Raw genomic sequence first — 25212 nt, forward strand, 5'->3', positions numbered from 1 at the left:
GATTGTTTATTATTAATACAACCATACAGTAAATCACAAAGTTGATTTTTCAAGCATTTCAGTGATTCCATCAGTGTAAGATGAAAACAAAAAATTTCTTTTCTAACACAGGCACATGTCTCACATGATTCCATGTTCATTTAATTACTATTTTGTCTTTTACTTTCATGATCAGCCTAGTGAAGGAAATAACTCATAGTGACTCGTGACGTCAGACTTGCCAAGAAAAGCTATTGGCTAGAATTTCAGAGACTATTTATCAGGCGCGAGGCTCAGAAACATATCACCAGTTCAACATCGACAGCCGAAGTGTCTGGATCACTTATTTTAATTACATTTTCTAGAAGGATTATCGGAAAGGAATTGTTTCTCAGGCAAAAGAAATGATGCAGCATGTAGTGCTTTTGCTCCTCGGAGCTCATCTTGCCTCGGCTGGTGAGTGATTATTATTATTATTATTATTATTATTATTATTATTATTATTATTATTATTATAACAAATTATTATTAATAAACTATAATTTACCATTTGTTTTATGACTGCTTTTTAAAAGTTATTTTGTTATATTGAAACAGACCTATATAGTCCATTTTAGTCAAAGATTCGTGTTAGTAACACTTTATCAGAGACGTGATTTTTAACGTGTTTCGTATTTTTTTATGTTTTAATATTCTAAAGATCATATAAACGTATCCAATTCATGTTATATTTTTATTACATTATTCTTTGCTCAGAAAAACTGACTTAACCATACTACTACTACTAATAACAATAATAATAGTTAATACTAAACAATATTAAATAATAGCCTAAAATAATGCGGAGTATTGCGGTGTATTATAAAAAATGCGCGTGTAATAAAATAAATAAATACATAGCCTAGGCTATAGCCTATAGCGTTTGTATCTAACAAATATATTTATTGGTTTGAGTTTGAAAACTTAAACCATATTCTAGAGCACTAGTTCGCTGCATCACATCAGTTTCGTTTCTGACCTGAGAAGCGTTGTTCCGCCCGGAGACTGATGACGCGCTACTTGTTTTAGTCTAATATTAATTAGGAATAAACCTCATAGCTTTCTGATTGTCTTGTCATGTGTTTTACCAGGCCCATCACAACAAAATAAAAATCTAAATTATTTTTTTCATAAGACCCATAGAACGGGGAAGAAAAGAAAACAAAAACAGTTTGGCGCAGGTTTAGGGAATTTTGACGGCAGTGTTTTGTTTTGACCACTAGATGGAGATACAATAACACGAAACATTGACATTATGGCAAGCATGACTTTAATTTCTTCATGGGTTATGAATTCTTGATATCAACAATTCAGTTTACACTAGTTAAAAGTCTAATTATTGATATCAGGAATTACATTTCAGCTAGTAAAAATATAGTTCTTGATATCTGTAATTGAATTGTCATTTATTAAATGTCACAGGCTGCCATTACAATTTAATTGTTGATATCAAATAATTGATTTTTTACTATTTCACATATCAGAAATACAATTCTTACTAGTAAAAACCTTTATTTCTTTATATCAGTTATCACATGATTAGTACAGATGTCTGTTCTTGAAATCAATAATTAAATTTTCACTAGTGTCTGTTAATTTCTGATTTCATGAATGTGATTTTTACTAGTAACAAAAGTCATTTTAGATATCAGAAATTACTCTCCTATTTGTTGATATCAGAAATACATTTTAAGATATCAGAAATAACAAATGTAACATGTTGAAATATAATTACAAATATTAAGATTTAACATTTCAACTAGTGACAATGAATTCTTGATTTCAATAATTTATATCCTGAGAATGAATAAAAGTGTAAATAGCTTATCTATTGGCATTCCCAGGATATAAAATCCTGATGTCAAGAATAATATTTTTACCAGTAGAAATGTAATTGAATAAAATCAAGAATTCAGTTTCTGTGAGTGATGGTCATTGTTGATATCAAGAATTAACATTTTAACTTGTAAAAATTGAATTGTTGATATCTAGAGTTCATATCCTGAGAATGAATATAAATGTAAACGGCTTCTTGTCATATCTACATTGATATTTGGCAGATGCTTTTATTAAATACAACGAGAGATTTACCATGAGATGATAATAAAGACGAGAAGTGTGTGTTATACAAGTGTTCAGTCATCGTTCAGACTCGTTAAACTAGGACTGGAAGAGATGAAGAAGATAATCATCAGACGACAGACAGATATTAATCTACAGATCAATAATCAATAATCAATCACTGATCTGTGATCCTGTGTGTGTGTGTATGAGAGAGAAAGTGTGTGTGTGATTAAAGCTGAATGAACAGCAGGATAAACACAATTTTATTACGTCATATTTCACACTAATCTGACGTATTACATTTTATTTATTTCACATGACTGAATCTGTTGCACTAATAAATAATATGATAATAACAATAACACATTCCTGTTAAATACAGATCACTGTTGTGTGTAACATTTGTAGCAAATGAAGAAGATCATGAATATGAACATAATAAACACGGACAATAAACAACTAAAGCCACAGTCTTTTTCTACATCAGGGTGTAGTTTTTTTTGTTGATTCATTTAAATATTGTAATATAGGTAACTGTTTTCACCTCTTATGGCATAAATTATTTTAATACAGCTATTTGTGAATTTCAGTGTTGATGTAACTCTTAAAGTGTGCTCTATGTGAAGATGATGACTGAACGTCTCTCTGTTTGTGTCTCTCTTCAGGAAAACACTCTCTGAGATATTTCTACACTGGTGTGTCTGCACTCAATGACTTCCCAGAGTTCACTGCGGTCGGTCTGGTAGATGAAGGGCCCTTTACATACTTTGACAGCAACACAAAGAGAACTGTGCCGAAGACAGAGTGGATGAGACAGAATGTAGGAGCAGATTACTGGGACAGAGAGACTCAGACTTTCACTGGCGCACATCAGAGCTTCAAAGTCAGCATTCAGAACGTAATGAAACGCTTCAACCAGACGACAGGTAAACTAGTAACAAACCTCCTCACTCACAGATAAAGACATTAGTTTAAATTTACAGTGAAATATCTCTTCACACAGTGACCTGCACAAACCTCCAGAGATTTTGATTATTTTACATTTACTTTTATATAGATATACACTAATGATATTATGTTAGGAGTACAGTGACTATTTACAATCTCTTTTATTTTATATTTTATTTTATCAGTAATAAAGATGTGTTTGTTAAATAAACACTAATATCCACAGAAACAAGGACAGAAATGTTCACTTTTGTCTTTTTTATTGTACAGTAAGGGAGTGATATTTTTAATATTTCACACTGGGACACTTTTACAATTTAGTCATATTTATATTATATATTTATATATTTATGACTCAAACATTGTGTTTCAATTTTGGCTGAAAACAGAGAAACAGAAGAGAAACAGTTCAGTGTGTGAACAGAGATGCTTGAGATGAGATCAAAATATTAGGAAAATATTATTTTCATATTTCATAAAAATGTGTCATAATTATTGCATAAATATTAATTAGTACAATGTAATACTCTCAAAATACAAAATAAAAACAAAAATTACATTGATTTTACTGACAATAAACCAAAGTTACTTTTCAGGTGTTTAAACTTCAAGATTTAAAAGCGATTCAAATTTAAAACGACTTCAGACTTCACTCTTTTTAAACTGATTCTCAAGAAACATGAAGTTTGTCTTGATAATATTTTTAATTTTGTAAGAAATGAACTGCTTCTGCTTCAGAAACAGAGAAGTGAAATGTGTGAACAGAGATGATTTAGATCAGATGAAAATATTAAAAATTTTTATTGTTATTTTCAACGGTAAAATAATTATTATTATAGCATAAATATTAATTAGTACCATGAAATTATCTGAAAATATAAATATATATATACATATATATATATTAATTATCAAACAAAAATATATTACATTAATTTTACGTAAAATAAAAATCTGTGAGCAGAGATGCTTCAGATGAGAGAAAAAGTGATCATTATTCTTGCGTAAATATTTATTAGTTCCATGAAATTCTCTAAAAATACAAATTAAAAGAGAAAATATATTATCAAACAAAAATATATTACATTTATTTTACAGAAAATGAAAAATTTTTTACATTTCAGGTGTTCAAATGTCGAGCTTTTAAAAGTGATTTAAATTTAAAACGACGTCAGGCTTTTTAAACTGATTCTCAAGAAACGTGAAGTTTGTCTTTTAATTTCTTTTTAATCTGGTTCTTCTTTTGTAAGAAATGAACTGCTTCTGCTTCAGAAACAGAGAAGAAGAAGAAGAGAAAAGTGTGAACAGAGATGATTTCTGCTGGATACACACCAAAAGATAATCGAGCAGATTTAGGGCTGATTTCCCTTCCATCAATCCCAGCTCTGTCCCGATTATCCTGAAGTTTCTCCAGATTATGTGATCAGATCTTCTCTCGGTGTGAGGAGTGTTAAAAGTGTCTGAACCTGATCAGAAGAACGTCAGAGCCGCCTCGATCACCAATCATTCAACATGTTTAATATTTACAATCAGAAATCCTCGTGAAACGAAACAATATCCGATCAGAAAGAGAGATGATGGAAGACTGAAGCAGTCATGACGCAGCACAAATGCGTCCGCGATGCTTATTCTGAAGTCTCGCGAGATTTTAGGAGATTTCCTGTGTTCACAGTCGAGAATCTGGATGAAGATCTGTTTGTGTGTGTTGTGCTGTCTTTATCACATCATGACACACACACACTACAGGAGCAAAACGCTTAAATCTGGGATGTTTTATCCTCATGTTTGTGGTCTATCACATTTTGAGAATCTTATAAGATGTAAAAAATCTTTTGGTGTGTACCCAGCATTAGATGAGAGCAGAATATTAGAATTTTTATTATTATAATTATCTTCGATGGGGAAAAATGTATGATTATTATTTCGTAAATATTAATAATTACCGTGAAATTCTCTAAAATTACAAAATTCAAAAGAAAAAAATATTATCAAACAAAAATATATTACATTGATTTTACTTCAAATAAAAATGTGTGATCAGAGATGCTTCAGATGAGATGAAAATATTAGGAAAAAAAATGTATTTTTTTCATTGGGAAAAAAGTGATCATTATTCTTGCATAAATATTAATCAGTACCAAGAAATTCTCTCAAAATACAAATTAAAAAAAGAAAAAAAATTATTGAACAAAAATGTATTACACTGATTTTACTGAAAATAAAAAATTAATTACACTTCAGGTGTTCAACTTCAAGCTTTTAAAAGTGATTCAAATTTAAAACAACTTCAAACTTCACTCTTTTTAAACTGATTCTCAAGAAACAAAGTTTGTCTTTTAATATCTTTTTAATCTGGTTCTTCTTTTGTGAGAAATGAACTGCTTCTGCTTCAGAAACAGAGAAGAAGAAGAGAAATGTGTTAACAGAGATGATTTAGATGAGATGAACATTGTAACACAGTTCACGTTCTCTTCGGGGTGAAGGAAGGAGACCAGGGTCGGTGTACTGAGGCTCGAGGAAGATTTATTATTTCTTAAACACAAAAACAAAATCCTAAAACAACGATCCTCGGGCAGCTTAAATAGCGTTTCCCCACGTTAATCATTAAAACGAGAAGCAGGTGTTACGTGTTTCTCACTTGAACCACTTACCACCGCTCGTCTCTTCTCTCTCCGTCGCAGACCTCCACCGCCACAAACATATTATCATCTTTTATTATTATTTAAAATGTTATATTATTCATTTTATATATGTTCTCTCTGCTGACCAGAAAACTGTGCTTTATATGTTTCCATCCACTGATTTTTATATGAATTTTTGGAATATCGCATAAAAAAACGCTGGATGGAAACACCAAGATTCAGATTCAAGATTCAGTTATAAAGAGCATCTATAACCAGCAGTGAAATGTGAGTCAGGTCCGCTCCATGGACAGTGCAATTATTAACAATACAACACAGCTGAAAATATACATAAATATAGCTATGAAAAAATGAAAAAAAAATTAAACAATAAAAATAAAAATATAAGAATAAAACACAAAAAAAGATGTATATTGTAGAATTAAATATAGAACGGAAATAATGTGCATGAAAGTAAAATGTAGTCTTAAATATTAAGATACCCAGGGATGTAGAAGAGCAAACAGGTGACACTGTAGTGAATGATGAAGATCTTACTGATGAAGTGAACATGAAGTGAAGACATGAAGATATTAAGAGACTGGTTTAGAGTTTAGGAGCCTGATGTCCTGAGGAAGAAACTCCTCCTGAGTCTCTGGGTTTTTATCATCAGGCTACAGAAGCACTAACCAGATAACAGCAAAGTGAAGAGATGGTTACTGGGGTGCATAGAAATTATAAAAGTGTGCATAATAAAAACATATGCGCTCAACTAAGTCAGAGAAATGTCTTATACGTATGAAAACATGAGCATAAACTACGATATAAACACTTTTACCAAAATAAACTCCTTAATGTGCTTAAAGTATTCTTTTCGGTTGGAAATAAATTGATCATAATTATTGTATAAATATTCATCGGTACCATGAAATCCTATTAAAACACAAAAAGAAAAAAGAAAAAATATTACCAAACAAAAATATTTTACATTGATTTGACTGAAAATAAAAAATTAATTACATTTCAAGTGTTTAATAAAACTTCAAGCTTTTAAAAGTGATTCAAATTTAAAACTACTTCAAACTTCACTCTTTTTAAACTGATTCTCAAGAAACATAAAGTTTGTCTTGATGATATTTTTAATCTCGTTCTTCTTTTGTGAGAAATTACCTGCTTCTGCTTCAGAAACAGAGAAGAAGAGAAATGTGTGAACAGAGATGATTCAGATGAGATCAGAATATTAGAATTTTTATTATAATAAATATTTTCAATGGGGAAAATGTATCATAATTATTGTGTAAATATTAATTATTACCGTCAAATTCTCTAAAAATGAAAAATTTTAAATAAAAAATATTATTGAACAAAAGCATATTACACTGATTTTACTGAAGATGAAAAATCAGTGTAAGTGTGAGTAGAGATGCTTCAGATGAGATTAAAATATTAGAAGAAAAAAAAGAATTTTTGATGTGAAAAAAGTGATCACAATTCTTGCGTGAAATATTCATTAGTACCATGAAATACTCTCAATATATGAAATTAAAAAAGAAAAAATATTATCAAACAAAAATGTATTATATTGATATTACTGAAAATAAAAAATAATTAAATTTCAGGTGTTTAAACTTCAAGCTTTTAAAACGATTCGCATTTAAAACAACTTCAAACTTCACACTTTATAAACTGATTCTCAAGAAACGTGAAGTGATGATGTTGTTCTCTTCTGCTCGCTGGATGCTTTATTCACAGATGTTTTATGAGATATTCTAGTTTTGTGCGTAATTTTAATTCGTAACACTTTATAGAAACATCTGGATCAGTTTAGACGTCAAATAAAAGACGAGTAGAGACAGGAATCATCAAGAGTTTAAGGATCCAGTTCATGAACCGATTCATTAATGATTCGTTAAGTACTTGAAGAATAATTGATCCTAAATATTACACATAATCAATACAACTACTGACAACATTTCTGAACTATGAGAAATATAATCCATTGTAATAGTAAATCCAACGTGTTCATTGTGTTATAAATAATCATAATCTTACTCTAAAATGTAATAAGTTGAGTTAACTTAAAAAAGTGAGGAAACCGATTGCCTTCAATTTATAAGTAAAGTAATGCACTACTTTTAAGTTGCTAAAACTAAATAGTATTTGTAAACTAAACTTAATTATAAAGTAGAATAAAGTACTGGTGACTGAAAAGCATTAGTTGAGGAAACGTATTATTAGTGTTCACTTGTAAATATAAGGAAAGAGATTGCCTCACATTTTTCAGTAAAGCTAAACTAACAAAAACCAGTAAAGCACAAAACTAACTATAATGTTTGTCAAAACTTTCAGTTTATTGTAACAGTGTACAAAAATAGTTTCTTCAAAGCATGTTTAAAACAAAAAAGGGTTGATGGTGAGTGATTAAAACAACCAATAATTGAACCCTACAATAACAGATGAGTGTTAAAACACACAGAGATAACTGATTACACAGACATTTGTGTTGTGGGTAAAGGAGTCTGTCACCCATCAACCTGGACACAACACACAAACTACAACAAGAGACACAAGACTAAATATTTCTGTTATTACCAGCAAACACATCTCGGGGAACGTCCTCCAGTCCATCCGTTGCTAAACCATCCTCCGAAATGATTGCTGTATCAGTGACCTCCAAAGGCAATTCCCATCGACACGTGAGGTTCAACTAGATCCCCGTCCTAAGAAAGAAAGTAAAGCCATATTAAAATACATTATTATATCGCAACGCAAACAAGTGCATGTTCCTTTAAAACATGTGAACTGCTTAAAGTGCGGCTCTTGAAGTAACATTTCAATGTTTAACAGGCTTCAGTGGGACGTGGCAGCGATCATCATGTCTTTAGTAAAACAGTTACATCCATCCCATGATTGGTTTGCTTTCAAACATTACGTAAAATATCTTCCTTCGTGTTCATCAGGACAATGACATTTATACAGGATTGTAACAAAACGAGAGAGTGAGGTGAAAGGGTGGAGAAGGGGTGTTGCTAAAACTGTCACGGGACAAAGGAGAGAAATGGCTAAATAGAGACCGTTTTGTGCCGAGAAGTTGGATTGGAAAAAATTCAAGACGCCATTCTTTGAGATTTTTATAGTTTGGAAACAGTTTCATCCACGTTTAAGATTTATTTGATCAGATGTGATGGAAAACAAAGTATATATTTTACTTGCATTGTATTTATCTGTGTACTTTATATAAGATCTCTTGAATAGACGTAATGCCGACACAAACATCGGGACTTCTTTCTTGTAGCACTTTTTACAGATATTAAATTAGAAGAATACTTACAAAGCATGTTTTGAAGAAGTGTGTAGTGTCTCGAAGCAATAATACATGAAACATCAGGATCAACAGTGAAGACACATCTCTTTAAACTTGACAAATGCACTTGCACTATTGGTAAAAAAATACAAACTTACTGCAGACTTGATTTGCTTTAGATTCTCCGAGAGCTTTGAATTCCAGCTTCGATTCGAAAACTTCCAGAAAACGAGAAGAATTCCTGCTTGAGGTTTCTGCTTGTGATCCGCTTGAACTGCGCAATAATCTGCGCAAAAAGGAGAACACGGTTTCTGAATTGCAGTCTGCACTGAACCGTTTCGTTGTTTTACGCATGTTGATGTGAAACAAGGATTCAGTGCAGGGCTCTTCGATGAAATAAAGCTGTTGGTTTGGATTAATTATTACTGTCAAATTCTCTAAAAACTAAACATTTTAATTAAAAAAATATTATTGAACAAAAGCTTATTACACTGATTTTACTGAAGATAAAGATGTGTGAGTGGAGATGCTTCAGATGAGATTAAAATATTAGAAGAAAGAAAGAATTTTCGATGTGAAAAAAGTGATCACAATTCTTGAGTAACATATTAATTAGTAGCATGAAATTCTCTCAAAATACAAAATTAAAAAAGAAAAAATATTATCAAACTAAAATGTATTGCATTTATATTACTGAATTTTTTTTAAATAAAATTTCAGGTGTTCAAACTTCACGCTTTTAAAAGTGATTTAAATTTAAAACGACTTCAGACTTCACTCTTTAAACTGATTCTCAAGAAACAAAAAGTTTGTCTTTTAGTATCTTTTTTAATCTATTTCTTCTTTAGTAATAAATGAACTGGTTCTGCTTCAGAAACAGAGAAGAAGAAGAGAAATGTGTGAACAGAGATGATTTAGAGATGAAAATATTAGAAATTTTATTATTATAATTATTTTCGATGTGGAAAAATCTATCATTATTATTGCGTAAATATTAATTATTACCGTCAAATTCTCTACAAATATAAAATTCAAAAGCCCAAATATTATCAAACAAAAATATATTACATTAATTTTACTTAAAATAAAAATGTGTGATTAGAGATGCTTCAGATGAGATGACAATGTTAGGATTTTTTATTTTTATTTATTTTTTTTCGATGGGGAAAAAGTGATCATTATTCTTGCATAAATATTAATCAGTACCAAGAAATACTCTCAAAATACAAATTAAAAAACAAAAAATATTATCAAACAAAAATGTATTACACTGATTTTACTGAAAATAAAAAATTAATTACATTTCAGGTGTTCAAACTTCAAGCTTTTAAAAGTGATTCAAATTTAAAACTACTTCAAACTTCACTCTTTTTAAACTGATTCTCAAGAAACATGAAGTTTGTCTTTTAATATCTTTTTAATCTCCTTCTTCTTTTTTAAGAAATGAACTGATTCTGAAGTGAAATTTGTGAACAGAGATGCTTTAGAGATGAAATTTTCAAACTTTTATTATAATTAATATTTTCCATGGGGAAAAACGCATAATAATTATTTTGAAAAATATTAATTATTACCGTCAAATTCTCTACAAATTTAAAATTTGAAATAAAAAATATTATTGAACAAAAGCATATTACATTGATTTTACTGAAGATAAAGATGTGTGAGTAGAGATGCTTCAGATGAGATTAAAATATTAGAAGAAAAAAAAGAATTTTCGAAGTGAAAAAAGTGATCACAATTCTTGCGTGAAATATTCATTAGTAGCATGAAATTCTCTCAAAATATGAAATTAAAAAAGAAAAAATATTATCAAACTAAAATGTATTGCATTTATATTATTGAAAATATATATATATTTTTATTTCAGGTGTTCAAACTTCAAGCTTTTAAAAGCGATTCAAATTTAAAACAACTTCAAACTTCACTCTTTATAAACTGATTCTCAAGAAACGTGAAGTGATGATGTTGTTCTCTTCTGCTCGCTGGATGCTTTATTCACAGATGTTTTATCTGATATTCTAGTTTTGTGCGTTAGTTTAATTCGTAACACTTTATAGAAACATCTGGATCAGTTTAGACGGTCAAATAAAAGACGAGTAGAGACAGGAATCATAAAGATTTTAAGGATCCAGTTCATGAACCGATTCATTAATGATTCGTTAAGTACTTGAAGAATAATTGATCCTAAATATTACACATAATCAATACAACTACTGACAACATTTCTGAACTATGAGAAATATAATCCATTGTAATAGTAAATCCAACGTGTTCATTGTGTTATAAATAATCATAATCTTACTCTAAAATGTAATAAGTTGAGTTAACTTAAAAAAGTGAGGAAACCGATTGCCTTCAATTTATAAGTAAAGTAATGCACTACTTTTAAGTTGCTAAAACTAAATAGTATTTGTAAACTAAACTTAATTATAAAGTAGAATAAAGTACTGGTGACTGAAAAGCATTAGTTGAGGAAACGTATTATTAGTGTTCACTTCACTTGTAAATATAAGGAAAGCGATTGCCTCACATTTTTCAGTAAAGCTAAACTAACAAAAACCAGTAAAGCACAAAACTAACTATAATGTTTGTCAAAACTTTCAGTTTATTGTAACAGTGTACAAAAATAGTTTCTTCAAAGCATGTTTAAAACAAAAAAGGGTTGATGGTGAGTGATTAAAACAACCAATAATTGAACCCTACAATAACAGATGAGTGTTAAAACACACAGAGATAACTGATTACACAGACATTTGTGTTGTGGGTAAAGGAGTCTGTCACCCATCAACCTGGACACAACACACAAACTACAACAAGAGACACAAGACTAAATATTTCTGTTATTACCAGCAAACACATCTCGGGGAACGTCCTCCAGTCCATCCGTTGCTAAAACATCCTCCGAAATGATTGCTGTATCAGTGACCTCCAAAGGCAATTCCCATCGACACGTGAGGTTCAACTAGATCCCCGTCCTAAGAAAGAAAGTAAAGCCATATTAAAATACATTATTATATCGCAACGCAAACAAGTGCATGTTCCTGTAAAACATGTGAACTGCTTAAAGTGCGGCTCTTGAAGTAACATTTCAATGTTTAACAGGCTTCAGTGGGACGTGGCAGCGATCATCATGTCTTTAGTAAAACAGTTACATCCATCCCATGATTGGTTTGCTTTCAAACATTACCTAAAATATCTTCCTTCGTGTTCATCAGGACAATGACATTTCTACAGGATTGTAACAAAACGAGAGAGTGAGGTGAAAGGGTGGAGAAGGGGTGTTGCTAAAACTGTCACGGGACAAAGGAGAGAAATGGCTAAATAGAGACCGTTTTGTGCCGAGAAGTTGGATTGGAAAAAATTCAAGACGCCATTCTTTGAGATTTTTATAGTTTGGAAACAGTTTCATCCACGTTTAAGATTTATTTGATCAGATGTGATGGAAAACAAAGTATATATTTTACTTGCATTGTATTTATCTGTGTACTTTATATAAGATCTCTTGAATAGACGTAATGCCGACACAAACATCGGGATTTCTTTCTTGTAGCACTTTTTACAGATATTAAATTAGAAGAATACTTACAAAGCATGTTTTGAAGAAGTGTGTAGTGTCTCGAAGCAATAATACATGAAACATCAGGATCAACAGTGAAGACACATCTCTTTAAACTTGACAAATGCACTTGCACTATTGGTAAAAAAATACAAACTTACTGCAGACTTGATTTGCTTTAGATTCTCCAAGAGCTTTGAATTCCAGCTTCGATTCGAAAACTTCCAGAAAACGAGAAGAATTCCTGCTTGAGGTTTCTGCTTGTGATCCGCTTGAACTGCGCAATAATCTGCGCAAAAAGGAGAACACGGTTTCTGAATTGCAGTCTGCACTGAACCGTTTCATTGTTTTACGGATGTTGATGTGAAACAAGGATTCAGTGCAGGGCTCTTCGATGAAATAAAGCTGTTGGTTTGGATTAATTATTACTGTCAAATTCTCTAAAAACTAAACATTTTAATTAAAAAAATATTATTGAACAAAAGCTTATTACACTGATTTTACTGAAGATAAAGATGTGTGAGTGGAGATGCTTCAGATGAGATTAAAATATTAGAAGAAAGAAAGAATTTTCGATGTGAAAAAAGTGATCACAATTCTTGAGTAACATATTAATTAGTAGCATGAAATTCTCTCAAAATACAAAATTAAAAAAGAAAAAATATTATCAAACTAAAATGTATTGCATTTATATTACTGAATTTTTTTTAAATAAAATTTCAGGTGTTCAAACTTCACGCTTTTAAAAGTGATTTAAATTTAAAACGACTTCAGACTTCACTCTTTAAACTGATTCTCAAGAAACAAAAAGTTTGTCTTTTAGTATCTTTTTTAATCTATTTCTTCTTTAGTAATAAATGAACTGGTTCTGCTTCAGAAACAGAGAAGAAGAAGAGAAATGTGTGAACAGAGATGATTTAGAGATGAAAATATTAGAAATTTTATTATTATAATTATTTTCGATGTGGAAAAATCTATCATTATTATTGCGTAAATATTAATTATTACCGTCAAATTCTCTACAAATATAAAATTCAAAAGCCCAAATATTATCAAACAAAAATATATTACATTAATTTTACTTAAAATAAAAATGTGTGATTAGAGATGCTTCAGATGAGATGACAATGTTAGGATTTTTTATTTTTATTTATTTTTTTTCGATGGGGAAAAAGTGATCATTATTCTTGCATAAATATTAATCAGTACCAAGAAATACTCTCAAAATACAAATTAAAAAACAAAAAATATTATCAAACAAAAATGTATTACACTGATTTTACTGAAAATAAAAAATTAATTACATTTCAGGTGTTCAAACTTCAAGCTTTTAAAAGTGATTCAAATTTAAAACTACTTCAAACTTCACTCTTTTTAAACTGATTCTCAAGAAACATGAAGTTTGTCTTTTAATATCTTTTTAATCTCCTTCTTCTTTTTTAAGAAATGAACTGATTCTGAAGTGAAATTTGTGAACAGAGATGCTTTAGAGATGAAATTTTCAAACTTTTATTATAATTAATATTTTCCATGGGGAAAAACGCATAATAATTATTTTGAAAAATATTAATTATTACCGTCAAATTCTCTACAAATTTAAAATTTGAAATAAAAAATATTATTGAACAAAAGCATATTACATTGATTTTACTGAAGATAAAGATGTGTGAGTAGAGATGCTTCAGATGAGATTAAAATATTAGAAGAAAAAAAAGAATTTTCGAAGTGAAAAAAGTGATCACAACTCTTGCGTGAAATATTCATTAGTAGCATGAAATTCTCTCAAAATATGAAATTAAAAAAGAAAAAATATTATCAAACTAAAATGTATTGCATTTATATTATTGAAAATATATATATATTTTTATTTCAGGTGTTCAAACTTCAAGCTTTTAAAAGCGATTCAAATTTAAAACAACTTCAAACTTCACTCTTTATAAACTGATTCTCAAGAAACGTGAAGTGATGATGTTGTTCTCTTCTGCTCGCTGGATGCTTTATTCGTGAATGTTTTATCTGATATTCTAGTTTTGTGCGTTAGTTTAATTCGTAACACTTTATAGAAACATCTGGATCAGTTTAGACGGTCAAATAAAAGACGAGTAGAGACAGGAATCATAAAGATTTTAAGGATCCAGTTCATGAACCGATTCATTAATGATTCGTTAAGTACTTGAAGAATAATTGATCCTAAATATTACACATAATCAATACAACTACTGACAACATTTCTGAACTATGAGAAATATAATCCATTGTAATAGTAAATCCAACGTGTTCATTGTGTTATAAATAATCATAATCTTACTCTAAAATGTAATAAGTTGAGTTAACTTAAAAAAGTGAGGAAACCGATTGCCTTCAATTTATAAGTAAAGTAATGCACTACTTTTAAGTTGCTAAAACTAAATAGTATTTGTAAACTAAACTTAATTATCAAGTAGAATAAAGTACTGGTGACTGAAAAGCATTAGTTGAGGAAACGTATTATTAGTGTTCACTTGTAAATATAAGGAAAGCGATTGCCTCACATTTTTCAGTAAAGCTAAACTAACAAAAACCAGTAAAGCACAAAACTAACTATAATGTTTGTCAAAACTTTCAGTTTATTGTAACAGTGTACAAAAATAGTTTCTTCAAAGCATGTTTAAAACAAAAAAGGGTTGATGGTGAGTGATTAAAACAACCAATAACTGAACCCTACAATAACAGATGAGTGTTAAACACACAGAGATAACTGATTACACAGACATTTGTGTTGTGGGTAAAGGAGTCTGTCACCCATCAACCTGGACACAACACACAAACTACAACAAGAGACACAAGACTAAATATTTCTGTTATTACCAGCAAACACATCTCGGGGAACGTCCTCCAGTCCATCCGTTGCTAAACCATCCTCCGAAATGATTGCTGTATCAGTGACCTCCAAAGGCAATTCCCATCGACACGTGAGGTTCAACTAGATCCCCGTCCTAAGAAAGAAAGTAAAGCCATATTAAAATACATTATTATATCGCAACGCAAACAAGTGCATGTTCCTTTAAAACATGTGAACTGCTTAAAGTGCGGCTCTTGAAGTAACATTTCAATGTTTAACAGGCTTCAGTGGGACGTGGCAGCGATCATCATGTCTTTAGTAAAACAGTTACATCCATCCCATGATTGGTTTGCTTTCAAACATTACGTAAAATATCTTCCTTCGTGTTCATCAGGACAATGACATTTATACAGGATTGTAACAAAACGAGAGAGTGAGGTGACAGGGTGGAGAAGGGGTGTTGCTAAAACTGTCACGGGACAAAGGAGAGAAAGGGCTAAATAGAGACCGTTTTGTGCCGAGAAGTTGGATTGGAAAAAATTCAAGACGCCATTCTTTGAGATTTTTATAGTTTGGAAACAGTTTCATCCACGTTTAAGATTTATTTGATCAGATGTGATGGAAAACAAAGTATATATTTTACTTGCATTGTATTTATCTGTGTACTTTATATAAGATCTCTTGAATAGACGTAATGCTGACACAAACATCGGGATTTCTTTCTTGTAGCACTTTTTACAGATATTAAATTAGAAGAATACTTACAAAGCATGTTTTGAAGAAGTCTGTAGTGTCTCGAAGCAATAATACATGAAACATCAGGATCAACAGTGAAGACACATCTCTTTAAACTTGACAAATGCACTTGCACTATTGGTAAAAAAATACAAACTTACTGCAGACTTGATTTGCTTTAGATTCTCCAAGAGCTTTGAATTCCAGCTTCGATTCGAAAACTTCCAGAAAACGAGAAGAATTCCTGCTTGAGGTTTCTGCTTGTGATCCGCTTGAACTGCGCAATAATCTGCGCAAAAAGGAGAACACGGTTTCTGAATTGCAGCCTGCACTGAACCGTTTCATTGTTTTACGGATGTTGATGTGAAACAAGGATTCAGTGCAGGGCTCTTCGATGAAATAAAGCTGTTGGTTTTGATCCACTTGTTTGTTTGGCGTTGTCACGGTGATTTGTTGTTTAGATGCACTTTTAGAACTCTGCAGGATTTAAAAGAACACAAAGCGTCCGTGTGAAGACAAGGAATCTGATTGGTTCTTGTGTAGCTTCCATGTTTAATAATGCTCCAATAGCAGAGCTCTGTTTCACAGAAACCCACTGCACTCTTCAAAGAACAAACTTCTGCAAAAACGTTAACATACAGTTTACAAAGAATATGGATTAATGCTAAAAGCAATTTGTAAAAACAGTGTTTTTAGCATCCACTTTAAAAACTTGCATCAAATATAGTTTTCTTTGCAGCACATCTCTTATTTAACATTATTTAGCATTTTAAGGCATTTAATAATGTTTTTTTGGTTCAGTTTGTTTGAATCGATTATTTGCTGATAACTGCAGAGAAAGACGTTCTCTCTCACTTTCTTTCTCTCTCTCTCTCTATATATATAAAACAAAATATATAACCTTACACCTGTATATGCTCAAATGTTTAATTGCGGGTATGAGTAACGTTATTAAAGAGCTTCTCTCGTCATTCACTAATCTGAAAACAGTTGTTTATAAACGTATAAAAACGACATGAACACTAATTATAAACTTGTTACTTTCCCATTGCATACCTTTTCCTTTTACTCAAGTAATTATTAAGACTAAAGCTTCAACTAATCATTCCTCTGTCCTCCTCTGTAACTTGTCTGTTGACCTAAAACATCTTTAAAGCTGACGATTACTAATTATTAGATTGCTACACAATCCAACGTCATATCCAACGATTTCATATCAATATATTAACAAAATACTACTGTTTATAAACTTTGATTGGTATATTGTTATTTTGTAATGAAAATGGAGCAGTTAAACTATAAAAAAATTTACTTTATATGTTTACATCTACCTAATTTTATATGTAATGTTTGAATATCGCTTTAAAAAACGCTTGATGGAAACACCAAGATGCGCATAATTATAAAAATGTGCTTAATAAAAACATATGTGCTCAACTTCACCCAAATACACTCCTCAATGTGCTTCGAAACGACGCTTAACTGGATCTGATCTCATCTCTCATCGTCTGAAACATTAGTTTTGTCGCGATGCTTATTCTGAAGTCTCGCGAGATTTTAGGAGATTTCCTGTGTTCACAGTCGAGACTCAGGATGAAGATCAGTTTGTGTGTGGTGTGCTGTTTTTATCACATCATGACACACACACACTACAGGAGCAAAACGGTTAAATCTGGGATGTTTTATCCTCATGTTTGTGGTCTATCGCATATCTTATAAGATGTAAAAAATCTTTTAGTGTGGACCCAACATTAGATGAGATCAGAATATTAGAATTTTTATTATTATAATTATTTTGGATGTGGAAAAATGTATGATTATTATTTCGTAAATATTAATTATTACAGTGAAATTCTCTAAAAATAGAAAATTCAAAAGAAAAAATATTATCAAACAAAAATATATTACATTGATTTTATTTAAAATAAAAATGTGTGATCAGAGATGCTTCAGATGAGATGACAATATTAGGGAAAAAAAAATTTCATTGGGAAAAAAGTGATCATTATTCTTGCGTGAATATTAATCAGTACCAAGAAATTCTCTCAAAATACAAATTAAAAAAGATAAAATATTATCAAACAAAAATGTATTACACTGATTTGAGTGAAAATAAAAAATTAATTACATTTCAGGTGTTCAAACGTCAAGCTTTTAAAAGTGATTCAAATTTAAAACAACTTCAAACGTCACTCTTTTTAAACTGATTCTCAAGAAACGTGAAGTTTGTCTTTTAATTTCTTTTTAATCTGGTTCTTCTTTTGTGAGAAATGAACTGCTTCTGCTTCAGAAACAGAGAAGAAGAAGAGAAATGTGTGAACAGAGATGATTCAGATGAGATGACAATATTAGAATTTTTATTATAATAAATATTTTCCATGGGGAAAAACGTATCATAATTATTGTGTAAATATTAATTATTACCGTCAAATTCTCTAAAAATGTACAATTTTAAATAAAAAATATTATTGAACAAAAGCATATTACATTGATTTTACTGAAGATAAAAATGTGTGAGTAGAGATGCTTCAGATGACGTTGAAATATTAGAAGAAAAAAAAAGAATTTTTGATGTGAAAAGTGATCACAATTCTTGCGTGAAATATTTATTAGAAGCATGAAATTCTCTAAAAATATTAAATTAAAATAGAAAAAATATTATCAAACTAAAATGTATTGCATTTATATTACTGAAAAGAAAATTTCTTAAAATTTCATGTGTTCAAACTTCAAGCTTTTAAAACTGATTCTCAAAAAACGTGAAGTTAATTCGCGAATGTTTTATGAGATATTCCAGATTTGTGCGTAAATTTAATTCGTAACTTTGTATAGAAACATCTGGATCAGTTTAGACGGTCAAATAAAAGACGAGTAGAGACAGGAATCATCAAGAGTTTAAGGATCCAGTTCATGAACTGATTCATTAATGATTCGTTAAGTGCTTGAAGAATAATTGATCCTAAATATTACACATAATCAATACTACTACTGACAACATTTCTTTTTAAATTAAATGAGCAGTTATCATGACAGAATGATGTTTTTAGCAACTATTCAGTAACTTTACACTGATTTGAGTCACACAAACCTGAAACACACACAACACAGAAACAGTAATTTACCGTGTTATTTAGGCACCATCAGGATAAAATATTATCAAACAAAAATATATTACATTGATTTTACGTAAAATAAAAATCTGTGAGCAGAGTTGCTTCAGATGAGATGACAATATTAGAAAAGAAAGTGATCATTATTCTTGCGTAAATATTTATCATTTCCATGAAATTCTCTCAAAATACAAATGAAAAAAAGACAATATATTATCGTAAAATAAATATAAGATCCTGCTGGAGCTGAATCACTCGTTAGTTTATAATCATGAACGTTATGATCAAGATTACAGCCTCGATTCAGACCACAATAAATGATCTGAATATTAAACACTCACTGCTTCAGCAGAAGAGAAACAAACTCAGTGACTTTAATACAGTCCTGATGGGACACACAAACACAAGTATTCTTTTCCATTGGAAATAAATTTATCATAATTCTTGTATAAATATTCATTGGTACCATGAAATTCTATTTAAACACAAAAAGAAAAAAGAAAAAATATTATCAAACAAAAATATATAAAATTGATTTTACTGAAAATAAACCAAAGTTACATTTCAGGTGTTCAAACTTCAAGCTTTTAAAAGCGATTCAAATTTAAAACTACTTCAAACTTCAGGCTTTTTAAACTGATTCTCAAGAAACATAAAGTTTGTCTTAATATCTTTTTAATCTCGTTCTTCTTTTGTGAGAAATGACCTGCTTCTGCTTCAGAAACAGAGAAGAAGAAGTGTAATGTGTGAACAGAGATGATTTAGAGATGAAAATATTAAAAACTTTATTATAATAAATATTTTCCATGGGGAAAAACGTATCATAATTATTGTGTAAATATTAATTATTACCGTCAAATTCTCAAAAAATTACAAATTTTAAATAAAAAATATTATTGAACAAAAACATATTACATTGATTTTACTGAAAATAGAAATGTGTGAGTAGAGATGCTTCAGATGAAATTAAAATATTAGAAGAAAAAAAAGAATTTTCAATGTAAAAAAGTGATCAAAATTCTTGTGTAAAATATTAATTAGTAGCATGAAATTCTCTCAAAATACAAAAAAAAGACAAAATATTATCAAACAAAAATGTATTGCTTTTATATTACTGAAAAAAAAATGAATTTCAGGTGTTTTAAATTTAAAATTACTTCACACTGATTCTCAAGAAACATAAAGTTTGTCTTTTAATATCTTTTTAATCTAGGTCTTCTTTTGCAGAGATAATGTTTTATTATTATTTTGGATGGGGAAATGGATCGTTTTTATTGCATAAATATTCATTAGTACCATGAATTTCTCTCAAAACACAACATAAAAAATATAATCAAACTAAAATATATTAGTGATTTTATTGAAGAAGAAAAAAATACTTTATCTTTTTAATCTCGTTCTTCTTTTATAATAAATGAGCTGGTTCTGCGGTTGTTCAGGAGGATTGTGATCTTCTGTTAGTAAAGCAGCTCTGCTCTTCACTGCTGACTGGAGTTATTTACAGATCAACAGAAATAATAATAATGAAACGAATAACACCATCATTGTCCTGGAATGTGCTGCTGTAAAGATATCAGACATCAGATGTTGATTTCTCAGTGTGAACACAGCACACATTCAGAGAAATCTTAGATCAGTGTAACGTCTGTAATGATGTTCTCTCATACATGTGTCTCGTGGTCATGTGTTTAATCAGCAGTAACACTGAACACTGTTTGTCAAGAGTTTATGTAAGAACAGCTCATGTTGAGTTTACTGAATAACCTTCAGCTGTCAGATATATTGATGCTGTGAACTCAGGATATATTCACACAGACACAGGTTTCATGTTTATATGTGTTCATATTCATCTATTCACTTCTCCTGAATGCTGGAATATTTTTGTACAAACAAGGTCCATGATATAATCATATTTGCTCTCATCCTTATGTGGATGTTTGTGTAGAAAAAGAAGATTGGAGTATATTCTGCTCAATCATCAAGTCTTAAGGTTATATTAGAAGAACTGAAGAATGGTGAGTGATATAATAATCTGTGTTGTTTCTCTTCTCTCAGGTGTTCACTCGTGGCAGCTGATGTACGGCTGTGAGCTGGATGATGATGGCACCAAACGAGGATACTTCCAGTATGGTTATGATGGAGAGGACTTCGTCAGTCTGGATAAGAGCACCCTCAGCTGGACCGCTGCTAGTCCTGAAGCTGTCTTTACCAAACACAAATGGGAGGCTGATAGAGCTTTTGCAGAATACTGGAAAGGATATCTGGAGAACACATGCATCGAGTGGGTGCAGAAGTATGTTGGTTATGGCAAAAGCACTCTGGAGAGAAAAGGTAGGAATATCAGTAGTTTTAATCATCACTTTTTGAGAGACCTTTTGTCATTCATAAAAATTAACATTACATTATGCTAAATCTATTGAGCTATTGATCATTAGGACTACATCAACAGACAATGTGAAAAAAAATTATTTACTAGGGGTGGCACGCTTCGCTGAATAAAATCAGAATGGTTCGGCACGAGCTGGGACCGCGGTTCAACTTAAATCTGACAAAGCATCTGTAATATGGTTTGCTATAAATAGCATGTAAAACAAACAGCTAATTCAGCTAATATATGTCTCTGTTGATGCATGCGCATTCTGGATTCCCAGACATAAAAAAACGTGGACAGACCATGCACTCTTGTTCAGTGTGAATGCCTTTTATGCTGGAATATGAGCAGTAATTTATTCCGTCATCATCCGGGTGCTGAAAGCGCGCGCGCACAGATGAGACCTGAACACCACACGTTAATATGTATTTAAACTAAACTCATTTAAGCTTTGTCAGTTTAAACATTTAAGAGGCAGAGGACGCGAGCTCGCGCGCGCAGTGAGAAGATTTGTGCATGCGCTCATCAGAAGCGCGCAAACCCGCGCCTCAGAACGCGCGCAAATATAAGATCTCTCTGAAGTATTGTGTTTAAATGGACAAATTCAGACAAAAATTATGTAAAAATGCCCGTCTTGGTAAGTATCCTACAGCAGACATAGCCGGCTGAACGCAGGCCACTGTATCAGTGTATTCTCTTAAAGTGACAGTCTTTATATTAATAGAAACAGCAACAACAAAGAAATCTCTCACTGCTCTTGATTAAAAAGCTTTTAGAACTTTAATAAAGAATTATCTTTAATTTATATATTCCAATATACAATGCTGTTTTACATTTGATTACTTTATTCAATTTCTGTACCTAAAAACTAATGCCATTATTTTATTTGTATCTTTACTCTATTGTATTTATTTGTGCTGTTGCTCATAGTTAAATACATTTTTTTAAGTATAGTTTTTCCATAAACATAGCACATACTGAACTGTACCGAAACCGTGACTCTAAAACCGTGAAACAATCCGAACCGTGAAAAAGTTGAACCGTGCCACCCCTAATATATACAAACAGACTGTACATGAAACATCATCCATAGTGGAACTAGGGGACAGTTAGTTACACGCTGATGAAAATATCCTTTGAATTGAGTAAATATTATATTAATTTTAGTTGTAAAACTACTATTATAAGTATAACTGCAAAAACAATGTAATCCTCAGAATGTTTTATTTTGTTCCTCTAAAGTGCTCGTTGTGTCAACCCAGTACCCTGAAAGCAACTTAATTTGACTAATACAAATGGTAACACTTTATTTTAAGGTGTCTTTGTTACACATTACATGTACTTACTATTATAATAACAATAAATTGTGGAAAATTACATGCAAGTAACCCTAAACCAAACCTTAATCCTAACCCTAACCATATAGTAAGTACATATAATGAATTAAAAGGAGACCTAAAAATAAAGTAGTTACATAAAATAGTAGTTACATATCTAAAAGTATAAGTTTTACTCTTTTTCAGTTTCTTGTTAAATTTTCTTAACAACACTCATTTGTAATCACAGATGTTCATTTAATTTGTGCTTTACAAAAGTATTAAAATGATCAATTATTTGAATTTGCTTTAATATTCATCAGAAAATAATCGTTCATGTTTGGAATTTGATCTTTCTGTCATCTTTCTGCAGATGCACCTGAGGTGTTCCTGCTGCAGAAGGACTCTTCCTCTCCAGTTTTGTGTCAAGCCACTGGTTTCTACCCCAGTAACATAATGATGACCTGGCAGAAAAAGGGTGAGGAGCATCATGAGGATGTGGAGGTTGGCACAACTTTGCCAAACGTAGATGGGACTTTCCAGAAGACCGTCACTCTCTCAGTGAAGCCAGAGGAGTGGAAGAACAACAGAGATGACTACAGATGTGTGGTTCAGCATGTGGGAGCAGCGAAGAACATTGTTGTCACTGTGGATGATATCCGCTCCAACCCAGGTGTGTGTGTTTTTGTCACATGAAATTTTTTTTGTTATCAGATATTCTAAGTGTGATATTTCATATGCCATTTTGGTTTTTCCAATAATGCACATCAAAAAGTTTCTAATGGTCTCTTTAATTTACTGACAATAGAGCTAGGACTGTGATCCAGTCATAACGGGCATTTCTATGTGTTTATTTCCAGGTTTGTTTGTTTCTAAGTCTAATTGTTATGCTATTTGTTTACAGGTTCTGACAATAAAATAGCAATCATTGTGGGCTGTCTTGTGGGCTTTGTTGTCCTAGCTGTCGTAGTTGGACTCATTTTTTGGAGGAAGTCCAATGGTAAGTGTTCATTTTTTAAATTTTATTTATATAGCAAAGTTTTACCAGGTATATGTCAATATTAATCACATTCTGTTTCTCTGCAGGCTATGGGAGGGCAAGCAGTAAGTATTACATGTCTTCTAACAGATTAACATAGAATAAAATCAATTTAATTTCACAAGGAAACTGTTCAAAAGGAAGACATGTCTTATAATGTTACTCCTTCTGTCTTGTAGCCAAAGATTCTGACTCTGAAAATTCAGATCAAGCTCTGGATAAAGTAAATGCCAAGTATGTGAGTTTCTGTAAATGCTTATAATGGAAAGTGTTATAATGTCTGTTTTTGTAGGTTTTTGTGTCTCATCACTTAATTTTCATTTGACAGAGAATAGCATGAAGGAGTTCAGAGGATGAGGATTAGGAGTGTGGCATCTCTTCAGCATAATATTTTTTTTTTTATCAATTCATTAGAAATTTTCTGGTTTTGGTTTATTTCTGATTATTTATAGAATCCTATAATCCTGTTAAAATCACAAAAGAACTTAATAGTTATTTAAAAAAAAATTGGAAGAGATATTATTTCACAATGGGCTTAATAAGGGAGTAGTTCACCATACCTTTTTTCTTAACCTCCTAAAGTACATGCTGTAGTACATCATTAAGTGGTTTAAATATATGACAAAGCTACATGTGATTGTAATATTGTTTAGTGGGTGAATCTGTCAGTGCTGCTTCTTAAATCTGAAGCTTTAGCTATGACAAAACACCAATTCACAGATCATTTAAATTCTGTCAGCTTTCCTTCCCTTTTTTTTTTCTTATTGTTATTCTTTTACATCCTGTGATAAGTTAATTGTAAGAGTTGGTGATTGGTTGTTAACAGTTTAATTATAACTGTTAATTATAACTATTTCTTATGTATTTGTTTGCTTTTACATTTAAGTCCATTTTGCTGTATCACATAAAAAGAAGTCTTTGCATCGCTGGCTGTACATGAATTTTACTTTTAATTCTGAGGGGTAAATATAAAAGATTGATGAGCAGTTGTATGTGACTAAACAATTTGTATGTGAAAATGTAAATTCCAAATTTAAATAAAAAAAGTTCCTCAATGTCTGTGTTTATGTTTCGATATATTGCTGGTTGATAGCCTGATTGTGAGGATCAGCATTAAAATTAATTTAAGTAAAAGCAAGTGATATATCCTTTAATCCCTTTGTACTGCACACTAAAAAAGGTGAAAAAAAGGTTCCTGTGAGCATTCTGAAGTTAGTTAAGCAAAGTACCATACATTAAGGTCGGCCTACTTCAGCTTACAAGTGTTAGTTTTTCCAGCCAGTTATTTAGTCTCACTTTCCAAGGC

At 30.9% G+C, this 25212-nt stretch overlaps 1 protein-coding gene across 2 annotated transcripts; it reads left to right on the plus strand.

Annotated features, from left to right (window-relative positions):
• Positions 1–267: 267 nt before the first annotated feature.
• On the plus strand, positions 268–24961 carry LOC127979736 (H-2 class I histocompatibility antigen, Q9 alpha chain). 2 transcript variants are annotated; one of them, XM_052585358.1, is made up of 8 exons: positions 268–435; positions 2748–3008; positions 21236–21511; positions 23241–23540; positions 23772–23867; positions 23954–23971; positions 24086–24144; positions 24235–24961. In XM_052585358.1, exons 1-8 carry the CDS (start codon positions 384–386, stop codon positions 24244–24246), a joined length of 1074 nt encoding a protein of 357 aa, XP_052441318.1. In that variant the 5' UTR covers positions 268–383; the 3' UTR covers positions 24247–24961. The 2 variants fall into 2 exon arrangements, with proteins under 2 accessions (XP_052441318.1, XP_052441319.1); XM_052585359.1 differs by having other exon boundaries at positions 24086–24140.
• The last annotated feature ends 251 nt before the right edge of the window (positions 24962–25212 follow it).

The sequence above is a fragment of the Carassius gibelio genome, chromosome B19 (assembly GCF_023724105.1).
Source record: "Carassius gibelio isolate Cgi1373 ecotype wild population from Czech Republic chromosome B19, carGib1.2-hapl.c, whole genome shotgun sequence".
NCBI lineage: Eukaryota > Metazoa > Chordata > Actinopteri > Cypriniformes > Cyprinidae > Carassius > Carassius gibelio.

Bases quoted from the DNA above. Each gene is read 5' to 3' on its own strand.
- LOC127979736 (XM_052585358.1), top strand. From the start codon at position 384: ATGATGCAGCATGTAGTGCTTTTGCTCCTCGGAGCTCATCTTGCCTCG. The intron at 436-2,747 runs GTGAGTGATTAT...GTCTCTCTTCAG, and splicing joins AGCTCATCTTGCCTCGGCTG to GAAAACACTCTCTGAGATAT. The intron at 3,009-21,235 runs GTAAACTAGTAA...CTCTTCTCTCAG, and splicing joins ACGCTTCAACCAGACGACAG to GTGTTCACTCGTGGCAGCTG.